Here is a 23,813-nt window from a genome sequence, read left to right on the forward strand (position 1 = left end):
ATGAAAACAGTTCTTCAGGTAAAAATTTCCCAACAAAACAATAAACACAACCAGTCATCAGTTGCCCTCTGAAGCATAAACTCCACCCTACACTCAACAACTAGTAAGTACTCAATACCTAGAAGGTGATCAAAACTAACTGTTGAATGAAAAGGAAAACCATGGGAGTAGAATTAAGCACATTGGGCATGAAGCCGATACACACCATCAACATCATAAATCCCTTTAATAATAAGCCCTGCTTTAAAGTAACACATAGCACAGGATGTAGAATCTGCCACATTCCACATGAACACACCTGACCTGACAGTAGACCCTCCATCCTGGACGGTACTGCCTGGCCACTCTTCTCAGCCCTCCACAGAGCCTTCATTTCAAACCAAGTTCTAAACGAACAGCTTTAGCTCAAAAGTTTTTCTTCCCGTGTCTCTCCACCTCTGTCACAAATGCAGGCTTACCTCAAATGCAATTCCTACCCTTACCTAATCCCCAGTGCTCTGAATTCTCCGACCTAAAGTCTGTCCTCGGTACATGTATGTCATACGTGTGTGTGTGTGTAGAGCTACGTGTGAATATATAGCCTCTCTGTAAAATTTCACCTTCAGCTTCTCAACTAGGATGCTTGCTCTGTTATATCCTCCCCAGAATGTGCTGATAGAAAAATACAAGGTGCATATTAATGTTTTGTTGAATCAAATTGGATGTTCCTCACACTTCTTTCAGGGGATGCCAACGACACTGAAAAAAATATGTATATACAAAAAGGGCAAAGAGAGAGTAGCTAATTCAGTTTCTCTGAATCCTTTTAAATTAGGTTTACTTCATTTAATTCATGCATTTTTATTTAGGATATACCATAATCCCACCCCCACCCCCCCAAAAAAAAGAGTAAATATTCTCACTTGATTTTATCCTACCTGTGAGGGAAGGCTCCTCTTTCTAGTGTATTACATCATGTGGAGAAAATACATTCAGATTTATGACTGTCTTCACCTCAAATAGTAAATACTAACTTCCACTTATGATTTAAAATTTCGAATTAAGAATAAAGGCCTTTATGCATGACAATTAATTTTAATCCAAGAAATCATGGGAAAATTCAAGGATAGTAGTCACTTTATCTCTTTGCATACTAAAAGTGACTAGAAAGTATCAGGAAGAAGGACTCTTCAAAATTCCACATCCGTTTTAAATCCTGTTTTTCCCCTTTAACATGGCTTGCACGTAAAAGTAATCATTCACAAGTATGACATAAAGTCTGTGAATTATGAGACGTTGCTGTCATTACTTTTGTGAATTACAACTTTTGGTCATACGGGTTTGATATCAATTATAAGGGCAATTCACGTAATATACAGATATATAATAGTGTGCCACCATCTAATGAAATTCATTCTTATCCGTGAGGTATTATTACACAGCTCACAAAAGGCCAAATTTTAAGTTCATCCTGAAGGTTATTCACTCCCATGGAGGGCTTTTATTTTTTAACAGCTACAACATTCTTATCCAACTAAATATTTCTTCTTTGTTCCTATTGAGTCTAAGTTTATCAAAAAATATATACACTTGGGGCTTCCCTGGTGGCGCAGTGGTTGAGAGTCCGCCTGCCGATGCAGGGGACATGGGAACACTATTAAATCCAAAAACCAAACCTTAAGCCTTTATGATCTAATATTGTGTACATGTTAGTGTAACTATGTATGTGGTTTTATACAAACATAAAATAATCCTAATTTTATCTAGAAAATATGTAAAATTATCTTCCTGTACTAATTATCCATGTTTATTTTTTAAGAAAACAGCATGTCTTTTCTACACATTTTGAATATTTCCTTGTACTATGTTAAAAATTAAACTATATTAAAAATTAAAATAGAACTCTCTATATTACACAAAGAGAAAACAACATGCCATAATGAATATATTTGTTTCTTTTTGTTCTTATATGATTTTTTAAATGATCTGGTTTTGATAATTACTTCCATTTAAGAGCACAAGCTCTAGAGGCAGATGGCCTGGATTCAAATCCTGACTCTGCCATTTCCTATCTGTGGCCTTTATGTGGAAAGTTACTCTATGCCTCATTTCCCTCTCTTGTAAAACAGGAGCAATAATGAGGACAATTACAGTGAGCTGTGAGGATTAAAAAGAGCCTAGCCTGATACTTATTAGGTACTTAGTAAATGCTAATGAGCTGTTGTGATAGCTATTAAGTTCCTGATTTTTAAATGTGTTATTTTAGAACAGTTTTCTAAGATGGTATCAATTACTGTTTACCTGACCAACCCCTTGCCTAAGTATTATATGCAGTCAATACACACACATTAAAAAAAATAAAAGTGCTATTATTAGAAAATATCATTATAAAAGATTTGGTGCCAATATAACAGCTATCTGAAGTAATATATGTTATAGCACTTCCGATTCTTTATGATATTTAATTCATTTAAATGAATTAAATGACCAAGACCTTCTTGGTCAAAATACATTGATATTAAGCAGATTTTTCCATCTATAAGAGTCTAAAAATAGTTTTAAAGTGAAACTGAAGATTCTAATGGTATTTATTAGCCATGTTTTTGTCCTTGTTCTTGCCTCTTTTCCTTTTGTGCTTTTCTGCAGGCCAGTAGCCCCAGGCCAAGCTTTTAAACATAAGCTTAAACACAATAAATCTGGGCACCTTAACTTGCAATTTTCAATGGACAATAAAAAGCAAGTTTTCGTAGTGCTAAATGACTGACTGCAGACACCTGGGGGAATGGCACAGAAACACTACGTGCACCATCACAGAACAGGATTCCACACTCTCATTCTTCAGTGGTGTGTGGTTAAATGTCAGGCCTCCTCGAAAAACTCCGTATTTCTCTCCCTCCTGTGAGCATCTCCCCACTTCCCCATCTCTCCCCTACTCCCATACTAGCCACCTTGCTTCTCCAGCGGTGGTGTCCCAAGCCCCAGAGGGATCTCTTGGATAATAGGTACTCTGGTACCTCTAGTTCCAGAAAAAACACAAGAGATTTCTGTTTTCACTGACAGAGCTGAGCCTAGAAATGAGGTGGCACAGCTCCCAGGGCAACGGGAGAGACACACCCAGAGGGAAACGTGTGCCTCAAGAGACAACTCAGACCACTGTTTATAAGCACATTGCCATTGTCTGGTCAGTGTAGGCACAAAAAGGGAACTCTCTGAGAATCCTAAGAGTCTGTTTCTCTGCTTATGCTCCTAAATCTTCTCCAAATCTCATCTTCACGAAGTCAAGAGACAGTTTATCCAGAAATAAGCCTATATTCCTTCACTGACCTGTTACAAACACTTTTTGCGCCATTGAATACCCACTAAGGAAAAGTGGGGAGGTTAGGGAGATACATATATATATTGCATAAGTATAGTAAATATATATAAATAAATAAATATATAGTATATAAGGAATGCTTTTTTTTTTTTTTTGCGGTCCGCGGGCCTCTCACTGTTGTGGTCTCTCCCATTGCGGAGCACAGGCTCCAGACGTACAGGCTCAGCAGCCATGCCTCACGGGCCCAGCCACTCCGTGGCATGTGGGATCTTCCCAGACCGGGGCACGAACCCACGTCCCCTGCATCGGCAGGCGGACTCTCAACCACTGCACCACCAGGGAAGCCCAGGAATGCTCTTTGAAATGAGTGATCATATGGCTTCACTAATTCAATCACTCATTCAATAAACATTTACTGAGAGGATGCTATGGACCAGGGCACTGTTTTAGTGCTAGAAATATACAGAGGTAAAAGTCATATGCACACATGTGACCCACAGAGGATAAGTAAACGGTCACTTAACAGTGTTACAGAGTGCAACAGCAGAAATGCATACAACGGACTGAGAGATCTTACATAAGGGGGTCCAGGAGGGCTTCGGGAAGATGGTGACACTCACCATCTTTGAAGAGAACTTTGAAGAGCACTCTCAGAACTTCACCTCACATGTGAGAGAATTGAGAGCATAGCAGCCAGATGGAGGGGCACAGGCAAAGTAAGGGTCATGAAACAGCAGGGTACTCTGGAGAAACTAAGTTCAGTATTGCTACAGCAGCCGTTGAAGCTAGAGCCAGGGGTCAGGTATTTGAAGAGCCCTAGATACCTCCTAAGGTGTTTGGGTTTTGTGCTATAATTAATGGGAAACCATTAAGCAGCAGTTAATGAGGGTGAAAGGTGATGAAGTGGCTTTTGAAACTCTCAGAGTAATGAAAGACATGAACTGGAAGGGGAGGGAATGGAGACAGGAAGATGTTTACCGGAGAATATAATAATAATCCAAAGTAGAAAAAATTAAAGTCTGGACGTAGGTATTCTCTGTGGAAATGGAGAAGGGGAAAATCATTGGGAGATATTTAAGAGGTACAGTTTACAGGAACTGGTACCAACTACCAGTGGACCCTGTTGGAAAGTACGAAAGCCAGGATTATCCCTTGGTTTCTGGTTTGGGGTGTTAGGCAGTTGATGGTACCCTCAGTGATGCCTTTTATGAGATATAAATATAAAAGGAGATGAGTTTTAGAAATAAATATGAGCTCACTTTGGACTTGGTATTTAGGTATCTATGGGGCATTTGGGCAGGAGGACATATTAATCTGACACTCAGAACACAAGGCTAGGCTGGAGATACAGATTTGATAGTCTTTAACATGGATGTGGTAGTTAAAACCAAAGAAAGGGAAAGTCAATCACCCAGAGTGGAAAATATGAAAAGAGAAAATGAATGACAAAAAGCCATACTTTGGGCTGTATTTTAATATTCCTGTCAACTCTCAAATACCATATTTAGAAATATTCTACTTAACATCCTATCAATGTATAACTAAAACTGAGTATTAAACACTAAACAGCAAAAAATATTTTAATTTAAATTTTCTTCTCCCAGATTAAAAAAAATGTATACAAAGGTAAATTACTTGAAGACTTATTTCAGGAAACTATGAAATTCACACTTATTTTTCTTAAAAACACTGCATGGTAAGTAAACCACAGCACTAGTCGTTTATAATTACCCCAAATCTTAATAACAGTAAACTCATACTGTGTAGTAGCTAACATTCTGAAGTCAATCACAGGAGTAGTGGTAACAGTTTAAAACAAACGATTTAAAATTCACATAGATCTGTACTGTTTTTAGACTGTCCGTTATAAATTAAAGAATGAGAAAGGGAAATGGTGCAATGCAGAAAGTCTTATTCTAGTTTACGAATTATAAGGTCTCTGTCTCTCTGCTAAGAAAGTGCTTCTGATTTCTGAATATATAATGCCCTAAATTTTGTTCCTTAGAGCTTATCTTTAACAGGATGAATTCCTATCTTTCAGTCAAAACAAATGTATAAACATTTTATGAACAGAGCCTCAGTAAATGGTAAAATTAATCAATCAATATTTAGTCTCAGACAAGACGTGCTTTTCAGCTCTAACTTAATATACTAGAAATGTTGACTCTGCTGTGTGAATCTATGTTAAGGTGTCGGTTTTATACTGGTGACTTCAAAAAGCTAGACAGAACAATACAAATTTCATTTTACCTGTATGTAATAACTGTTTAGTAATGAACAGTAACTGTATTTACGGTCTTAACATGATAGCAGTCCTAAATAATTTAAAGAACAAATTTTAAAAGAACATTTAAAGAACAAATACGTGCTGATTTTCCCCCTTAAGGGAGATAGTCTCTTGCTCTAAATTTAGAATCACAAGTTTGCCTTCTAGACAAAAATATAGCCGGCAAATATCAGGCTTATGCTCACTATTGTAAGCAATAAAGGTGGATGGTGACATCATCTCCCATTTCAAAAGAAAGTGAAAAGATGCCACACTTCAATGAGTTGGAGACTATGAGGCAGTGCAGGGTGGTGCTCAAGCCTACACATCAGCTCTGGAGTCAGGCAGGACTCATTTTCAGTCCCATGAACATGACCTCCCCTGAGCTTGTTTCCTCATCTCTGTATCTGGACAAATATACTAGAACACACTTCAAAGAAACGTTGTTAGTGTCAAGAATAAAGTGGTTGGTACAAAGTAAGTTAACAATTGATACTGCTTTCAAGTTCTCTTACCTTTCTCTATTTTTTCTTTTTCCATAGCATTTCTCATCTTTTTTTATAAATTAAATTTAAATGCTACAAAAAATACAACAAATATCGAGTCAACACACCCATCCAAATACATGTATCATCGTTGCATTTGTTGTGAGCAGTTGAATCTGTCCACTGTGCTGCTGATCTAGTATCAAGTTGTCTCTTATTGACAATGTCAGTGGCTCCTGACTATCACTGTTATATGGTCAGTTTGTGTCCTTGCCATATTGAACAAGGGGTAGGACACTATAGTATGACCCACAGGAGAATACAGTGACTTTCTTAAAGGGGTCCATACAGGTTTGTGAGTGAAAGCCTTCCCAAATTCTTTTTAACCTGATATTAAGGGAAGATGTTTTAAAATGCCACATTTAGGGGATGTATAGCTTCATCCTCACACAGAATGCCATCCTTTACCTCAATGAAAACTGCATAAAGATAATTAACAAACTCACCTAAAAGGTCTACCTTAAAAAAACAGACAATGATTTATCTAAAATTTTTTCTATGTCTATCAGTTTTTAGTGAGATTTACTCCATTAACATAATTATCGCCTCTTCATATTGTAATGAAAATAACATGTTATTTACAAATACTGACTATATATCTACATAAACATTTAAACTGCAATACCAAAAATAAAAGTACACATACAAAAGCAAATGCACAGGTATAAAATAATATTCTTGTGACTCTAAAATGATAAATAATCTAGAAACAATCTTAATGCCATTCTTTTTACTTTCAAGAAAACACTACTATTGTTGTTAAAATAGATTTTAAATATACAGAGTATTGCAAAACCTGAAACAATTCCCTTGGAGGAGGGAGTATATTTCCCATGCATACTATACAATATTTTTAAAAATTAGGAATAGGTTTTAATATTTTTCCTACATAAAAAAGTATTAATCTGTGAAAGTGGCTAATAAGGCGTTGATATGTAATTTAAGATATTTGGTTAAAGGAAAGAGTCTGATAAACCTTAGGCTGAAATGCTAAGCACAACCGAGGGTGTGTGTTGACCAAGGCACACTGGCATTACTTTGTAGAGCCGATCAATAGATACTAGCTTTCAAAAGAGAGATTTAGAAAGAAGCCGCAGCATATTTTTTAAATGACAGGGTGAAGGTTTAAATTGTCTCAATCAAGACTCAATTTTTCTTCCCAGTTTTTCCAGCTGTCCTCTTCCAGTTAAGACTCTTCATTTCAAATAAATTTAATTAGTTCCAATTGATCATCGCCAACACTTACACAGCTTTATCCATGCTTCTTTACTTTTATACAGCAAACACAAAGACTGCCAAGCTCAGATCCAAGTGCCGTTAAGACAATATTCATACCTCATTTGCTCTTATTCAAAAGAAAAATTTCAAATATGAAATTCTGCCTATACAAAAGCACTAAATTATACTTCATATTTTAATTGCTATCTTGGTCAGCTGTTGAATTCAGTTAATTGAAGAATTCAGCCCCAGATTACTACAAAAATAAAATTAATACAACTATGTATATTAGCCTAGCTACAGCATTCAAATAAGAATTCAAGCAAATATCTGTCATGATATAATTTCTATTTGGTTATTTTGTTGTTTTTTTTTGTGGTACGCGGGCCTCTCACTGTTGTGGCCTCTCCCGTTGCGGAGCACAGGCTCTGGACGCACAGGCTCAGCGGCCATGGCTCACGGGCCCAGCTGCTCCACGGCATGTGGGATCCTCCCGGATCAGGGCACAAACCCGTGTCCCCTGCATCGGCAGGCAGACTCTCAACCACTGCGCCACCAGGGAAGCCCGATTTCTATTTGTTTTGAGGTGATATTATTACAGGAATTCCTTTTAAACAGCCAGGGGAAAAATCAGATTTTTCAAAGTGAATGGCTAAATTGGCCAGTTTTCCCTTTTGTAGTACCTCTTGTCCTCTACAATGCTGGTTATCCCAAAATAAGATTATTTTGCTTGAAACAGGTTTCTCTCAATGCACCTACCATATTTTTCATAATGCAATTTATATAGGATTCTAGTCAATAAAAAGAAATATGGTTTTCTTCTAAACCCTCACAGAAATCTATACCACATCTTAATCAAGCCACACAATCTAAAGGTAGCCTGAACGATCTACGGGCGGCAGCATGCTCGCTGCTCTGACAACATGTTAAGGGAGCCTTTGGCGTCATTTAAATTCTTTGGCTATTGAGCATTCTTGCTTCTAGTCCCCATGGCATGAAATGAGTAAATCAACTGATAAAAGCCATACATCACATACATTTAACTGAACTCTTACAGATTAAAATTTAGTTTATGTAGCATTTATTCATTTATTATTATTTTTTTTTTGCAGTACACGGGCCTCTCACTGTTGCGGCCTCTCCCATTGCGGAGCACAGGCTCCGGACGCCCAGTTTACGTAGCATTAACTGACTCTCCAAACTAGATTTTTCATTTTTTCTTGATTTTTTTAACAAAATAAGCACACAGTCATGTGCTATAATGCTGTCTCGTGACTTCGGCACAGCATAATTCAAAATTTCAATGTACTGATTTAATAATACTTACTAGAGAGCTCAAAACTTCAGCTTTTATTCTGGAATGCAAATTGAGCTATTCTACTACTGCAAAGGCAACTTCTTTCTATTATTTAAACCACGACTTTTTTTGCAGTACACGGGCCTCTCACTGTTGTGGCCTCTCCCATTGCGGAGCACAGGCTCCGGACGCGCAGGCTCAGCAGCCGTGGCTCACGGGCCCAGCCGCTCCGCAGCACATAGGATCTTCCCGCACCAGGGCACGAACCCGTGTCCCCTGCATTGGCAGGCGGACTCTCAACCACTGCACCACCAGGGAAGCCCTAAACCACGACTTTTTATAGACAAGAAAACCTTTAAAATTTAGAGGGAATAACAAAACATAGCTATAGCATTATTTTTAAAAAAGCAGTGAAAACTGAATAAAGAAATAGTTTTTAAAAATCTTTAAATGAAATAATTTCCTCTAGTAGCTGCTGAAACAAGTTCCATAATTGTGAAGTATAAATGACTTTCAGCAAAGTTGGAAGTTTGCAAAATAATTTATATTTAAGGTGGATGATTTTTTTTTAATCAATGACTTGATACATTAAAAAGTAAGAGCAACCACCATCATCTCATTATTGCAGAAAACCGGATGCTCTCAACCTCAATGTAGTCAACTACTTATTTGCAGCAGTGGCACAAGTCTATAGGTTTTTAAAGATAGGCTTTGTAAATTTTCAAGGGAGATCATAAAGCTCCCTCAACTTCTTCCCAGTGAAAGAAATTTAAGGGCAGTCAGGTGATAACAGTAAAGAACCTGCTACACAACAGAGCTTTAAAAGGAAAAAGGGAGAGGAAAAAAAATACAACTTCCCTTTGTTTTTTGGTTTTTTTTCCTCCCTTTAATTATTGTTAAAAATTTTACTGATATTTACTGGGCATGCTTCTTTTCAAATTATTGATTACTATTAAGTTAATGCTTCTTGCTTCACAATAGTTGTAGATTTATATGGTCAGATTTTACATTTTAACCATACGCACCAAAAATAAGAGTTTATCATTCTTAATACCAATAAAAATATTTATACTAGGTTGTTTTTATCCTCCGTTCATTGAAAGAAATTGAGCTGAATGCATTTGGAGATCCAGTAATTGAAACTGCTTTAAGCCTATAAAAAGATAGGCTGAACATATGCAGTGTACGGCTTTCATAAATTTTACATTATGCCTGATCAGGTGATAAATAATACAGATAAGAATGTTGAATACCCAAACAATGTAAGTAATTTGAAAAAGCAGCATTCATTTCTATAGTACAGGTACAAAGAGTATCTGTAAGTTTCCTCATGTAGCCTGTGTTGCATAAATTGCTATTACAACTTTGATATATTCAGTTTACCCTACTATAATTGCAAAACTTTTCATAACACAATAAGTGTATTCCTCTACATGTTCCAAGGCTTTAGTAATGATCCTAGCCTCTGAATTAGAAGGTTCTCAGAAAATCAAATGCACATCTAGCAGGTTCACTGTTATAGCAACAATGAGCAAACCTGGACCAAATAAACAGTCTGCTTCTTTCTACTTCAATATCAAAAAGGGCACTAAAGGGTATCAAAAACTAAACACTCCATCAGTGCAAGTTTCCATCCTTTCCATCAACATATTTAACCCCACTGTAAACGACCTAAAAGCATTTTCCAATACTGGACGTTAAAGATATCATGGTTACCAGTGGTGATGTCATCATCCACAAGGTCGTGCTCTTCCTCTTGGACTTTGGCTTCTGGCCCTGAGGCATCAGGAGCAGTGGTAATAGTCTGCATGGCTTCTGCTGAGACCCCAGCTAAAACAAATGGGAAGCACAAGGATTAGTTTTTAAAAACTAAAAGAAAGGTGGGGCTTCCCTGGTGGCACAGTGGTTGAGAATCCTCCTGCCAATGCAGGGGACATGGGTTTGAGCCCTGGTCCAGGAAGATCCCACATGCTGTGGAGCAACAAAGCCCGTGCGCCACAACTACTGAGCCTACGCTCTAGAGCCAGCGAGCCACAACTGCTGAAGCCCATGCGCCTAGAGCCCGTGCTCCGCAACAGTAGCCACAGCAATGAGAAGCCCCGTGCACCGCAGAGAAGAGTAGCCCCTGCTCACCGCAACTAGAGAAAGCCCCCTCGCAGCAATGAAGACCTAACGCAGCCAAAAATAAATAAATAAAATAAATAAATTTATATAAAAAAAAGGAAGGTGGACCAAAACTCTTAAAGCATTTTAATTGACTTACTGGATGCAAATGCAATATGTTAAAAAAAAATACAATATATTCACCAAAATTAGGGAGAGACAGAAATTAATGAACAAAATATTCATGTGTGTTCTATTGCTTTATATATATATGTGTATATATATATATATATATATGTACATGGATGCAAACTATACTGACTTTTAACTAAGATCTGGAAACAGAAAAATGATGAAGTAAATTACAGTTTTACTTGATTCCTTTCAATGTTTTTGCTACAGTTACCTTAGCAAATTTAGACATAAGTATGCTAAAAAGAGGGAGAAAAAAACCTAGAGAGTGAAGGACTATTTTAAAAGTTTACTTCTCTTTAATATTAGTTTGCTTATAATTTGGGGGTTGGGAAGAAGGATGATGACAAAAGAGGGATTTGTGTTCTGATTTTGTGTAAAAGACCTGAAATGCATTGCCCCAAGAGCATAATATCTCTCTGTCTCTGAAGGAATTAGATATGAGGTCAGATAATTATGGAACTGAAAGAACCTAACTGAAAGCAGACAGGTGAACTAGATCAGGGCACCAAAAACTTCCATTCTGTAAACCACCTGAGAATTTGAAAGTTCATACAAAGGTCTTTTCCTTACTTACCTATTTTCCCATCTTTGATGATACATAGGTTCCCCCCCTCCACTATCTGAAAGTAGAGCACTGCTGTGAAACCTTTTGTAAGCCAGAATGATATAAAGCAAAGAAGCAATCACCTTAGGACACATCTTCCTAACAAATGCACAGAATTCAAGACAAAGCACAGATGCTCACAGACACAATTCAAACCAATGGCAGCTTGATGCTGAGATGCTGAGCTAGTTCCCAGGGAAGGAGCTTGGTGGTGCCACTCTAAGCCGCTCTTGGTGTGCCTGCCTCTATAACAGCTCACTGCTAAACAAACGCTGAGTGCTATTATTGCCTTTTGTCTTTTTTCATAAAAGCGAAAATCCTCTTTAGCTATCTTTCAATCAGCAAAAACAGGTACTAACGACAATCTTTCATAAAAGTGAAGGGTTGTAAAGCAAACTTTCAAAAAGAGGAGAATGCCTATATTTTGTTGTCAATTTGCATCTAATTAGGCAATGGATAGGTGGGGGTGTCCAATGTTTTACACATGGTTACCAAGAGGTATTGCTCAATCATGGTATATAAAAATGTCACCCACTGGAACTTACTTCAGGAGTTGAACATTTTAATCAAATCTTCTTAATAAGTACTTCGATAACTGCACATATAAAATCCAACACAATATTTTTAAAACCAGAAGCTACAAATATTCCAGGATTTCTTTTCTTCCAAGACGCATTAACTGAATTTCTATATGAAATTCAACCTTGCTGCCTCAGGTTTATGAAAGGCACCAAGAGGAAGAATCTTAGTCATTAACCACCATGAATGATCCAGAAGTAGACCTACCAGTAGGTAGTTCCAAGGCCTAACAATTTAAATTTGGGGAGGAGAACGTCATTTTAGTGCAACCACTTTATTCAGTATTGCTCCAACAAAAGAATGAACAGTGCTAAATGAATGGTCCTCAATAACAAAAAATGACAAAGGCCATCCCTTTACAGCATCACTTTTGTTGTTAGGTTTTCAAGATAAAATTTTAAAATAAAGGGGAATTACTAGAAAAATAATATTATGTTAATTATTTGATTAAAGATGGTTATCAGTAAAATAATCACAAAGAAGAGATAAGAAGGTAAATGCCACATTTCTACAGACTTACTGCTTAAGCACAAAATCAAAGATCATTGTTTCAGATCATTAAACCGAACTATAAATCTCTGAAATCTTTCAGTCTCATTCCATGCTTAACAGTTGATAATTTTGAAAATGATCAGAGAAACAGGGAAATGATATTAAGGAACAGTTTAGATGGCAACAATCATTTTATTATTAGTATTTTCCTTTCCTGTAAAATTAATGGATTCCATGAAAATAAAGCTAGTATTTATGTGTAACAAGTTTATAAATCCATTTAAATTTATCTCATTTAATCAGAGAGGTCAAGTACTTGCTCGGCATAACACAGCTACTAAATTCAAGAACTAGTATTGATGTGTAGATCTTCCGATTTCAACCCCAATATCCTTTTACCAGTAAGTCCTCCCAGGGACTGAGTTGCTCAGGGCAGGATAGGAGGCATGACAGAATATCACAGCACAAGCATGAGAAGTCATGGAATCACATGATATTGAGTATAATTACTGTGAAGTCCTCCATGGTGTTCTTGGGCTATACTAGACAACTGTTCAACTGAGGGCATTCAGTATTTTGGAACAGAGCTTAAGAAGCAAACGTGGATATCTCAAAGTAACCAAGGTTGAAAGACCAAGAAGTATCTATGCTGAAACTGGTTCTTTGATCGATGCTTTCCAAAACAAAGTAAGGGTTATAAAATCCTATATATCTTGGCAGAAAAAAAGAAAATAGAGTTGACCCTTGAACAATGCAGGGGTTAGGGGCACCAAACCTCTGTGTAGTCAAAAATCTGGGTGTAACTTATAGCTGGCCCTCCATATCCATGGATACAACCAACCACAGATCATGTAGTACTGTAGTATTTACTACTGAAAAAAATCCACATATAAATGAACCCACTCAGTTCAAACCCATGTTGTTCAAGGGCCAACTGTACAAACAAAAAAAAATAAAACTACAAATCAATATCTCTCATGAATATAGTCTCAAAAATCCTTGACAAAATATAAGTATTACATTGATTTCTGAATCAGTGTAACACGATCCTTACATTAATTCAAAAAATCAATCAATGTAAACCAAAATATTAAGAGGTTAAAGAAGAAAAAAAATCATATGAACATGTTAATAACTTGATAAAATTTGACACCAATTCATGATTTAAAAAAAACCTCAGAAAAATACAAATAGAAGAGAGAGAGGAACTTGTTCAAGTTAATAAAAGCACCTACTAAAAATCTGCAGCTAACATTATACTTAACAGTGAAAGGCTAAATGCTTTCCTTCTGTTATCAAGAATGAAGTAAAGATGTCCACAATGCCACTCTTATTTAACATATATACAATGGAATATTACTCAGCCATAAAAAGAAACAAAATTGAGTTATTTATAGTGAGGTGGATGGACCTAGAGTCTGTCATACAGAATGAAGTCAGTCAGAAAGAGAAAAACAAATACCATATGCTAACACATATATATGGAATCTAAAAAAAAAAATCGTTCTGATGAACCTAGGGGCAGGACAGGAAAAAAGACGCAGACGTAGAGAATGGACTTGAGGACACAGGGAGGGGCAAGAGGAAGCTGGGATGAAGTAAGAGAGTGGCATTGACATACATACACTACCAAATGTAAAATAGATAGCTAGTGGGAAGCAGCTGCATAGCACAGGGAGATCAGCTCAATGCTCTGTGACCACCTAGAGGGGTGGGATAGGGAAGGTGGAAGGGAGGTGCAAGAGGGAGGGGATATGGGGATATATGTATACATATAGCACTTCATTATATAGCAGAAACTAACACAACATTGTAAAGCAATTATACTCCAATAAAGATGTAAAAACAAAACAAAACAAAACAAAAAAACCCCACAGCATTGGAAATTTCTAGCCAGTGCAATAAAGCAAGAAAAGAAAACACATACAGTTTGGAATGGATGAGGTAATCCTACTCAATGAAAAAATAACTGTCTATGTGGAAAATCTAAATGAATCTACAAAAAATAAGCAAACTAATAAGTGAGTATAGCAAGGCTGCAAAATACAAGAAAAAAATTCTTAATTATATTTCTATATGTTAACAATGAATACGTGGACACCTAAACTTAAAAGAAAAATACTAGTAACGCTGGTTCAAAAAAGACTGAAATACTGTAAAAAAAGACTGAAAAGACGTAAATACAAAAAAAAAAGTAGATGAAACCTACAAAACACTGACAAAACATCGAAGGTATAAATAAATGAAATGGAGAGACATACCATGTTCATAGGTTGAAAGGTTCTACATAGTAATAATGATATCAATTTTCTGTATACAGGTTTAATGTAATTCCTATCAAAATCCCAGCATGATTTTTTGTACATACAGCCAAATATTTCTAAAATTATATAGAAAGACAAAGGAACTAGAATAGCTACAAGAATTTTTGAAAAAAAAAATAAGGTAGGAAAAATCAGCCAGCCCCATTCAAGACTTATCATTTAAAATTATTAAAACTATTTGGTTTTAGGTTAAGCGAACAGAATAGAAAACCAGAAAAAGACAAACACAAACATGTCCAATGTTATTTGACAGAGGTGCAAAAAGCAAATCAATGGAGGAAAGATAGCCTTTTCAACAAATGGGCTGCTACAACTGGATATCCACACACAAAAAATATGAACTTTGAACTACGGCTCACACCTTATTTAAAAATCAACTCAAAATGAATCATGGACTTAAATGTAGAACATAAAACTTAAAAAAAAATAGTAGGAGAAAATCTTTGGTACCTGAGGCCAGACTGGACACCAAAAGCACAATCCATAAAAGGAAAAACTGGTAAAGTGGATTTCACTAAAATTAAGAACTTTTGCTCTATAAATGACCCTATTATAAGGTTAAAAAGACAAGCCACAGACTTAAGAGAAAAGATTCACAAATCACATACCCAACAAGGGACTAGTACCTAGACTATATAAAGCACTCTCAGCACTCTACAGTCAACAGTCTGGTGGTTCCTCAAAAGGTGAAGCATAGAGTTATCCTGTGACCCAGCAATTCCACTGCCAGGGATGAAAACATATGTCCACACAAAGACTTGTACAGGAATGTTCACAGCAGCATTACCCATAAAAGCCAGAGTGTATAAACAATCTGAATGTCCAAAGACTGATGAATAAATGTATAAATATATCACAATTTATTGATGAATAGATAATTGTGATAAAGTCATACAATGGGATATTAATCAGCAATACAAGGAAATGAAGCACTAAGTAAAAGAAACCAGCCACAAAAGAGCACATGTTGCGTGACTCCATCTAGTTATACTAATGAGTCTATAGTTTCTTTTTGGTGTAATGAAAATGTTCTGAAATTGATGCTGGTGATAGCTGCACAACTCAGAATATGCCAGAAGCCACTGGATTGTACCGTTTTAAGTGTGAATTTAATGGCATATGAATTATATCTCAAAGAAGCTGTTTTTATAAAGTTTGGGGCTTCCCTGGTGGTGCAGTGGTTGAGAGTCCGCCTGCCCATGCAGGGGACACGGGTTCGTGCCCTGGTCCGGTAAGATCCCACATGCCGCGGAGCGGCTGGGCCCGTGAGCCATGGCCGCTGAGCCTGCGGAGCCTGTGCTCCGCAACTGGAGAGGTCACAACAGTGAGAAGCCCGCGTTCCGCAAAAAAAAAAAAAAAGTTTGCTTTTCTACCATTCCAGATCAACCAAGAAATCCATACCGCTTCTGTGTACTCTTCTGGTATCATTTCTGCCGTGTAGCTGAAGAAAACAGGGAGACAAGGGCCACATAGAACACTTATGCAATAAGAAAACAAATTCACCCTGAATGTTTTTCTTGTGTCAGGAAGGAGTAATGTTCCCTTTTTAATTTAAAAAATTAAACTATATTCTTGATTTTGACCATATTTGTAACTCATTCTGTTAGTTCTTATAGTCAAATTCTCTGGGTTATTTTGTTTACAAATCAATACAAAAAGATTGATTTGGTTACTTCAAAATTCTATATATTTCCATTTTTAAGGATCAGCTAAAATATCTTAACTTGAAGTCTAACTGGGCATTGTCATGATAACAAAATACCTAGGATTCCAACCTTTGTTGGAAGATATAAAGGTAAGAGATACTGAGAATGGAAAGGCCAAATTACTACAATCAAATACAAATGGCATAGATCATTTGAAACTAATTTTAATAAGTTTGTTTTAAGGAAATGATAGAAGATTTCCTTTTGAACTTTTGGACCATAAAGTTATGGTAAAAGATGAGCAAAACCCATTATTTAACCCTTCTAAGCATGGTAATCATTACCTGCCAAAAAAAAAAGAAACATTTTTTTAAATTCCCAGCCATAACCTCCATATTTCTAACCTCCACAGTATTTAGTTACATGCTACATTACTATCTTATAATAGGCAGACATAATAGACAGCAGACATTCTGCATAAGGTAAAACTATAGGATACAAATCAAATCAGTGATTGCCAGAGGCTCGGGGTGTGATAGGAAGGCTGACTACAAAACGGTCTAAGCAACTATTTTAGAATAACGAAAATCATCTATACTTTAATCGTGGGAGTAGAAATATGACTATCTACATTTGTTAAAAATTCACAGAACTGTACACTAAAAAGAGTGAATTTTACTACATATAAATTATACTCAATAAACCTAACTTAAAAAAAAAAGATACAATAGAAGGTACTACATCACTGTCACTAAAAAGAATTGAGGTTATGCCACAATACAATGCTATTTGCAATGAAACACAATGACCAGAAAAAAAATGTATCACTTTCTTCCTGGTATTAAAAAACTAAACTTTTTGAAACATAAAAGTCACCTCATCACTCTCCACTATCAGTAAGATGATGAAATATTCCTGAGAAATATTAGGACATCAACATGGAGGCTTCAGTTTCTTGCATATTGATAATCAAGATTATAAGCACTGTCAATTAAATATATGGCAGTTCTTTGCTATTTTCTTATGTACTTGATGCAAGTGATCTTATCTGTCAAACTATGCCATAAAATCTAAGACATTCATTTTCTGAATATCCACAAAATACTTGGCAGTAAAGAACATCTCATAAAGATTCAATAAATACATCGTGAATAGAACTCAATACCTTCAATCCCATGACACAAATTATGCTATTTAAATATACTATAAAATAATAGTAAGTGTGCTTTGGTGAAAGACATACAATAAAAAGGGGCAACAAAGAGATACAATAAAAAAAGATACAAAGAAGTCATGGGAAAATGTGAGGTACTTAAAAAACCAAATCCAGATTCACAAAATAAAAAAAATGAAAACACATTATAAAGACAATAGGTATAAATGGGTTCTACACTGTGAATCAGAAGGAGAACAAGGAAAAAATGGAATGGAGGAGAAAACTGTTATCAGTAAGTTTGGACACAGCAGAGAAAGGAAGGAGGCTTGGCTGTGGCAGCAGCAGAAGTAAGAAACAGAGGACAGGGAAGAGTATGATGAGATCTTCACGCCATCTAGATTTCTAAATACTTAGACCACTATTCATTGTGAGAGATGTATATAGACAACTGTCCCATTTGTATGCAATATTTTTAATCACCTTAGAAAAACATTTTTAATGTAAATATGGAAATACAGTTTTCAAAATCAATGAGATAAAACTGCACTTGCCTCTTCCCATCTGTAAAATCAGGTCCATTATTATAAGATTTATCTTTCAAAAGCTTGTAAATTATTGGGTTTCCGTTGTTATGGAAAAATCCCAAGGAAATTCCTGGTCAACCCAATACCTTTATAAACATTTTTTTCCTATTGGCTAATAATATCTGAGTAATGATTAATAATGTGAACTCAGAAGACTTCACTGTCATGTGATTAACTTAACAATCAAAGACTAAATCCTAAATTTTAATAGAATAACATTTAAAACACAGCACTTTAACCAGTACTGCAATATAAAACCATTTAAATTCATTATTATTTTATTGGAGATTAGAGGGAAGTGTTAAACAATATTCCTAGGACTCAGAAAGAAAAATGTATACCAGAATATTTACAAATATTAACAAACATTATATTTCTGATTCCCATTAAAATATAGATTTCCACTGAGACTGAAAAATGGATCTAAAAGAATAGCAGGTATTTTTATTTCATCAGTTTTTCCCAACTGTGGTTTTCCAGTGGTCCAATTAAAGTACATGAGGCAAGAATCTGATACATACATTTACTTTGAATAAAGTAAAATTTCACAATAAGGAAGGGAGGGGGTGCATATCTAGAATTTATTTTCAGGCAGCAGGCTTGAATTTATTGGAAGCAGATCTCCTCATTGACTGACCACACCGCTCCGCATTCCCCGCAATCCTTATGACAGACAGACGGTCTGCCTCGCATTAATTCACTTCACACCACGTCTATCGATCCGCAGCCAGTTCCCTAGTCTCTCTGCACACATTGCCTGTCTGGCTGCCTACATCCACATCAGCACATACACACAAAGGCCAGAGAAAGATAACCTTTTGCTTTCCATTAAAGACACAGTATCCACTTTTCCTTCCCCCATAACATCAAAAATATATAATATAACATTATAGATGTCTCAGAGAAAAGCCTTCCTATAAGAAATAGTGAAGGTATTTATCCCTAAATGTAAATAGAGATCATTTCAATTTATCAAAAACAAGGTAGTTTAATAAAGGCCACAGAGCAATTAGAGAAATGAAAAATATAGTTAAAAATAAAGAAAATGTCTTCAAGCCTGAATACAAATATAATAGTCATTTGGTAACATAAGTTTTGATAGTTATTTTTAATGGGATGAAATACATTTTTCCTAGTTAGCACTTTCTTTTTTTTTTGTTTTGTTTTAAGAAAACTGCTCTCACATGAAATGCAATTATAAACAATTCTGAAAGCAACAGAGGAAACACACTTACTGAAAAATACACAAGAAACAGAAAACATAATTAGGAAGTATACTATAGCAATAGAATATTAATGTAAGGGGATAAAGCTTTATTATTCCTCTTTCCCAACCAGAACCTGAAACACATCCAAGGTAAAAATCACACCTAATACTTTTAATTCATTGCATGTACTTTTTCAAAGATTTCTGTTTGATTTGCAGGCTATGAGCTGACTCAACAGCAATTTTGGTTTCAGAAGACACAATAAAACGAAGATTTATTGTTCAACCTACAACATGTTGAGAAACAAAGGCAAATCTGTCTTGACACACAACTGTACTAAAGCATAAACTTAAAATAATGACCTCTGGCTGATTGAGAAACCCAACGTATATATCTCAAACCGGGGTAAAGTATATCCTCCTGGATAAGAAAGTACCTTTGAAACCATTTATGGCTTTTGTTGTTGTTGCTAGGACTACCCAGACAGAGGTTATACCACCAAGCGGTAACAAAAAAGGCGCACTAAATAAATCAGCATGTTGTTCTTTATCACCACAGTAACTTGCTTTAGAAATCAAAGAAAGGTAAACTGATAAAAGCTGCTAAAGCTAAGGACAGCTTTGAAACAGGGAGTGAAGATTTGGGCCTGAAAGATGGGAGGGATCTGAATAAGAAAGGGGTTGGCACTGCCCATCTGAGTAATGCAAAGCCACAAATATGAAGAAAATGAGTAACCGGGCCAAGTTCCCTCATTCTCTTCAACACCCAGGCTACTACATACCAAGCCCGTGCCAGGAACTAGCCATACCAGGTGACACAAAGTGAAGGAGACACCCTTACCTCCCAAGAAGCTCACATGTGAGGTGAGGCCATGGGGACTCATTAACAAAATATAAGCATGAGAAATAATTTGATTTGTGTTTTAGAAAGATCTCTCCTGAAACAACATGAAGAATGATGTGGAAGGACTCAAAAACAGACATAGCAACAAGGCCAGTGCAAAACTTTCTACTTTCTAAAGTAGCAAACCTTACTTCTTGGAGCCCTTACAAGTTCCTAGAAGTGCCAGGAGGAAAACGGAGCCCTTCAAAGTCCCCAACTTTACCTTTTTATCTGTGGGAGTGCGTGCGCAAGCAGTGTATGCTGTGCTTTTTATTTGAAGAAAGGATACCACTTTGTTTCAAATGTTTGAAAACCAATGATCTAGATTTTTTAAAAAATAAAGATGGTATAAATGGGGAGAAAATCAACTTTTTTTTGAGGCGGGGCATTGAACATAGGGAAGGACAAGGAGGGAAGAGTCTTCGACTTTTTTTTGGAATGATGGTTGTGCTAGGTAAAGGGGATAAAAATGAAAAGGGGAAAACTCAAGGAATTTAGAGAAACGTAGAGCTTTGTGGAAAATATAGATTTTTTAAGTGAAAATACAGTGAGCATCTGAAGAAAAATCAATTAAGTCTGCTTGGGATGGGGTGAGGAAGAGAGCACATGTCAAAAAGAACCTCATGGAAAGGAAATATTTGAGTTGCATCTTAAAGTATATATGAGAATTTACCATGGAATGACAAAAAGTGAAAAAAAATTCAAGGAAGACAGGACAATATGCTAAAGGATCCTGATGTAGCTACAGAAGTGGGTAGCAAAGGCAAAAATGAGGCTAAAAGGTCAGTTAAGGTGAGAGCCCTAAAGGCAATGAGAAACAGGGTGCTAACAGAAAATATGAAGCAGGAAGGGAATATGTTTTATTCTTTAAGGCTCCAGCATGGTACATGGAGACAACAGGTCAACAGGTGGTAAATATAACCACAAGACTGCCAGGGTTGGTGGTCGTGCAATGACAGTAAACAAGAACTTTAAGACTTGAGATTTTAGGACAAGTAAGGGCAACCCTATAACTTCTCTTTCTCATCGTCAGCGCAGTCCAGAAATTTAGTTTGTATAGAGCCAGAAGAAGCTGTGTGAAGTCAATTATGAAGGCAGAGAGTTTGATCTATACTTGCAGACAGTCCCAAAAAGGCAACCAGTGAAAAGTAATAACTTCTGGCAACTCAGCCAAGCTGCCTTGTATCCTCGAATGCAACTCAATGAAAACAAGACATGAGACAGTGGTACATTAGCTATTAAATTCAATAATGGATACAAGTGGTATAGCTTAGTGTAGCACCTGGGATATAACAAGTGCTCAATAAACAGCTTTATTAATATCATTAATACTATTACCATTGCTTTTATTATTACTAATTTTGGCTTATTTTATTAAATTATGTTTTTCTCTAGAAGTACTTACTACCTTCAACATTTGACCTTTTTTTCTATTTCATGAACTCATTTAGTTGTCTTTTTTTAAACTTTTATTAAGCACTGCTTCACTCCTTTTAGAACTACATTGGCAGACACCTTAGGACATCTATTTATATATAAGCCACTTGCAGTCAAAAACAGAATATTTACATTTCAAAGAACAAATTTATCTTATGATTACTTCTGTTATTGCCAATCCTACACACATAAGTAGGAAAGCTTTTGACCTCTTAATCTCTTAACACACAATGAATAATTGATTTGAAAATAAAGACACAGGACTCGTTTTAATACTATCCTAGTAGATGACACATTTAATTGGTAGCAATATTCTGAAGTAAGATCACACAAAAGGCATTTGTGATATGCCAATAATTTCTCACAGTATTAACTTAGATAAATATTGTGATATGCTCTGACTTCATTATTGAGAATATTAAGTTCTTCTACAGATAACAAGAAAAACATTTGGATAGATAAAACCCATTAAGAAGTGATAAGTATAGATAGTAAATAAACAAGGGCTTGAGAGACTAGAGGCAAAACTCTTTAAGCTGTTTTAAGTATGGATAGTAAGTTAAGATATGGTAGAAGATATGCTATATGTTAAAAAGGATGAAACAAGCAAGAATGCTACTTATAAACAAACAAATGGAAAAACCAAGTCATAATATAAATGGAAAGCTGTAACACTTCTGGAAGTAAACATCTGCATGACTTTGGGCTTGCCAATGCGTTTTTAGATGACTAAAAGCGTGAGTCATGAAAGATATAACTGATAAATTGGACTTTATCAAAATTTAAAACTTTTGTTCTATAAATGATGTTGTTAAGAAAATGAAGACAAGCCAAAAACTGAAGAAAAATATTTGAAAAGATTACATATCTATTAAAGGACCTGTATATATGAAGAACTCTAAAGACCCAATGATAAGAAAACAAGCAACCTAAAAGAAAAAGAAACTTGGACAAAAGACCTAAACAGACATTTCACCAAAGAGGATATATGGATTGCAAATAATCATGTGAAAACAAGCTCAACATCACTAGTCATTAGGGAAATGCAAATTAAAATCACAATGAGACATCACTATGCATGTCTTAGAATGACCAAAATTTTCAAAAAAATTTTTTAACTAAAAAAAAAAAAAAGCCTGACTATGTCATGCTGGTAAGGATACAGACCAACAGGAAATACCATTCACTGCTAGCAGGAACGTAAAATTTTGCAGCTATTTTGGAAAACAGTTTGGCAGGTTTTTTTTTATAGTTACACTCACATTTACCAAATGACCGAGCAATTCCACAATGAAGATCCGGCGTGCTGCAACTAAGACCCAACGCAGGCAAAAATAAAAAATAAATATATTTTTAAAAAGTAAAAAAATTTTTTAAATAAATGTAAATAAATAAAAGGTCTATTCCTCAGTTAAGTGCCTGCTAAGAGCTTGGTACTGGGTCATTTGGGAACAAAAAATAAGGTCCTGGACCTTAGCCCGAAGGACATCAAAATGCAGTACTTACTACATATATTTATTTTTATGAAGACTGTGTTACTTCGTTATCATAATGACACACAAATCACGTCTCAAACTGTAATTATATATTCATTCATGGAATATAAAGAAAGAAGTAAAATGCTAGACCTCAAAGAAAACTAAGTAAGCAGGTGCATGAAATATGTTTACTTCAGCCTGGAAACATGATAAAATGGCATCAAACTGCTGAAGATATAAACATCCATGCACTGGAATGAGTATAACGCCTCTAGAGATGCACATCATTATTCTACTACATTACACTGATTAAATCTCACAATTTATTTTAAAGACTATTCATATCTAGCCAATGATTTAGAGGAGGATGGAAAGTTGAATTAACTAAGAGCACCAATCATTGCCTCTGGCAGAGCTTTTAAAGAATTAACTTGCAAACAAAGTTATAAAAAGAATGAAAAATGAGTCAGATGAGTACTAAGATAGCAAAGAAACTACAATGTA

At 35.8% G+C, this 23,813-nt stretch overlaps 1 protein-coding gene across 1 annotated transcript in view; it reads right to left on the bottom strand.

Moving 5' to 3' along the window:
• The window catches only part of WDR7 (WD repeat domain 7), a gene marked incomplete at its 3' end in the record, with an annotated part of 264,187 nt that overhangs the window by 101,306 nt on the left and 139,068 nt on the right, over positions 1–23,813 (bottom strand). The window contains exon 19 of the mRNA XM_024761840.1: positions 10,338–10,451. Within this exon, the coding sequence (XP_024617608.1) occupies positions 10,338–10,451 (114 nt within the window). The remainder of the gene's footprint in view (positions 1–10,337; positions 10,452–23,813) is intronic.

The sequence above is a fragment of the Neophocaena asiaeorientalis genome, unplaced genomic scaffold (genome assembly GCF_003031525.2).
Source record: "Neophocaena asiaeorientalis asiaeorientalis breed wild unplaced genomic scaffold, Neophocaena_asiaeorientalis_V1.1 scaffold1217, whole genome shotgun sequence".
In the NCBI taxonomy this organism is placed as follows: Eukaryota; Metazoa; Chordata; class Mammalia; order Artiodactyla; family Phocoenidae; genus Neophocaena; species Neophocaena asiaeorientalis.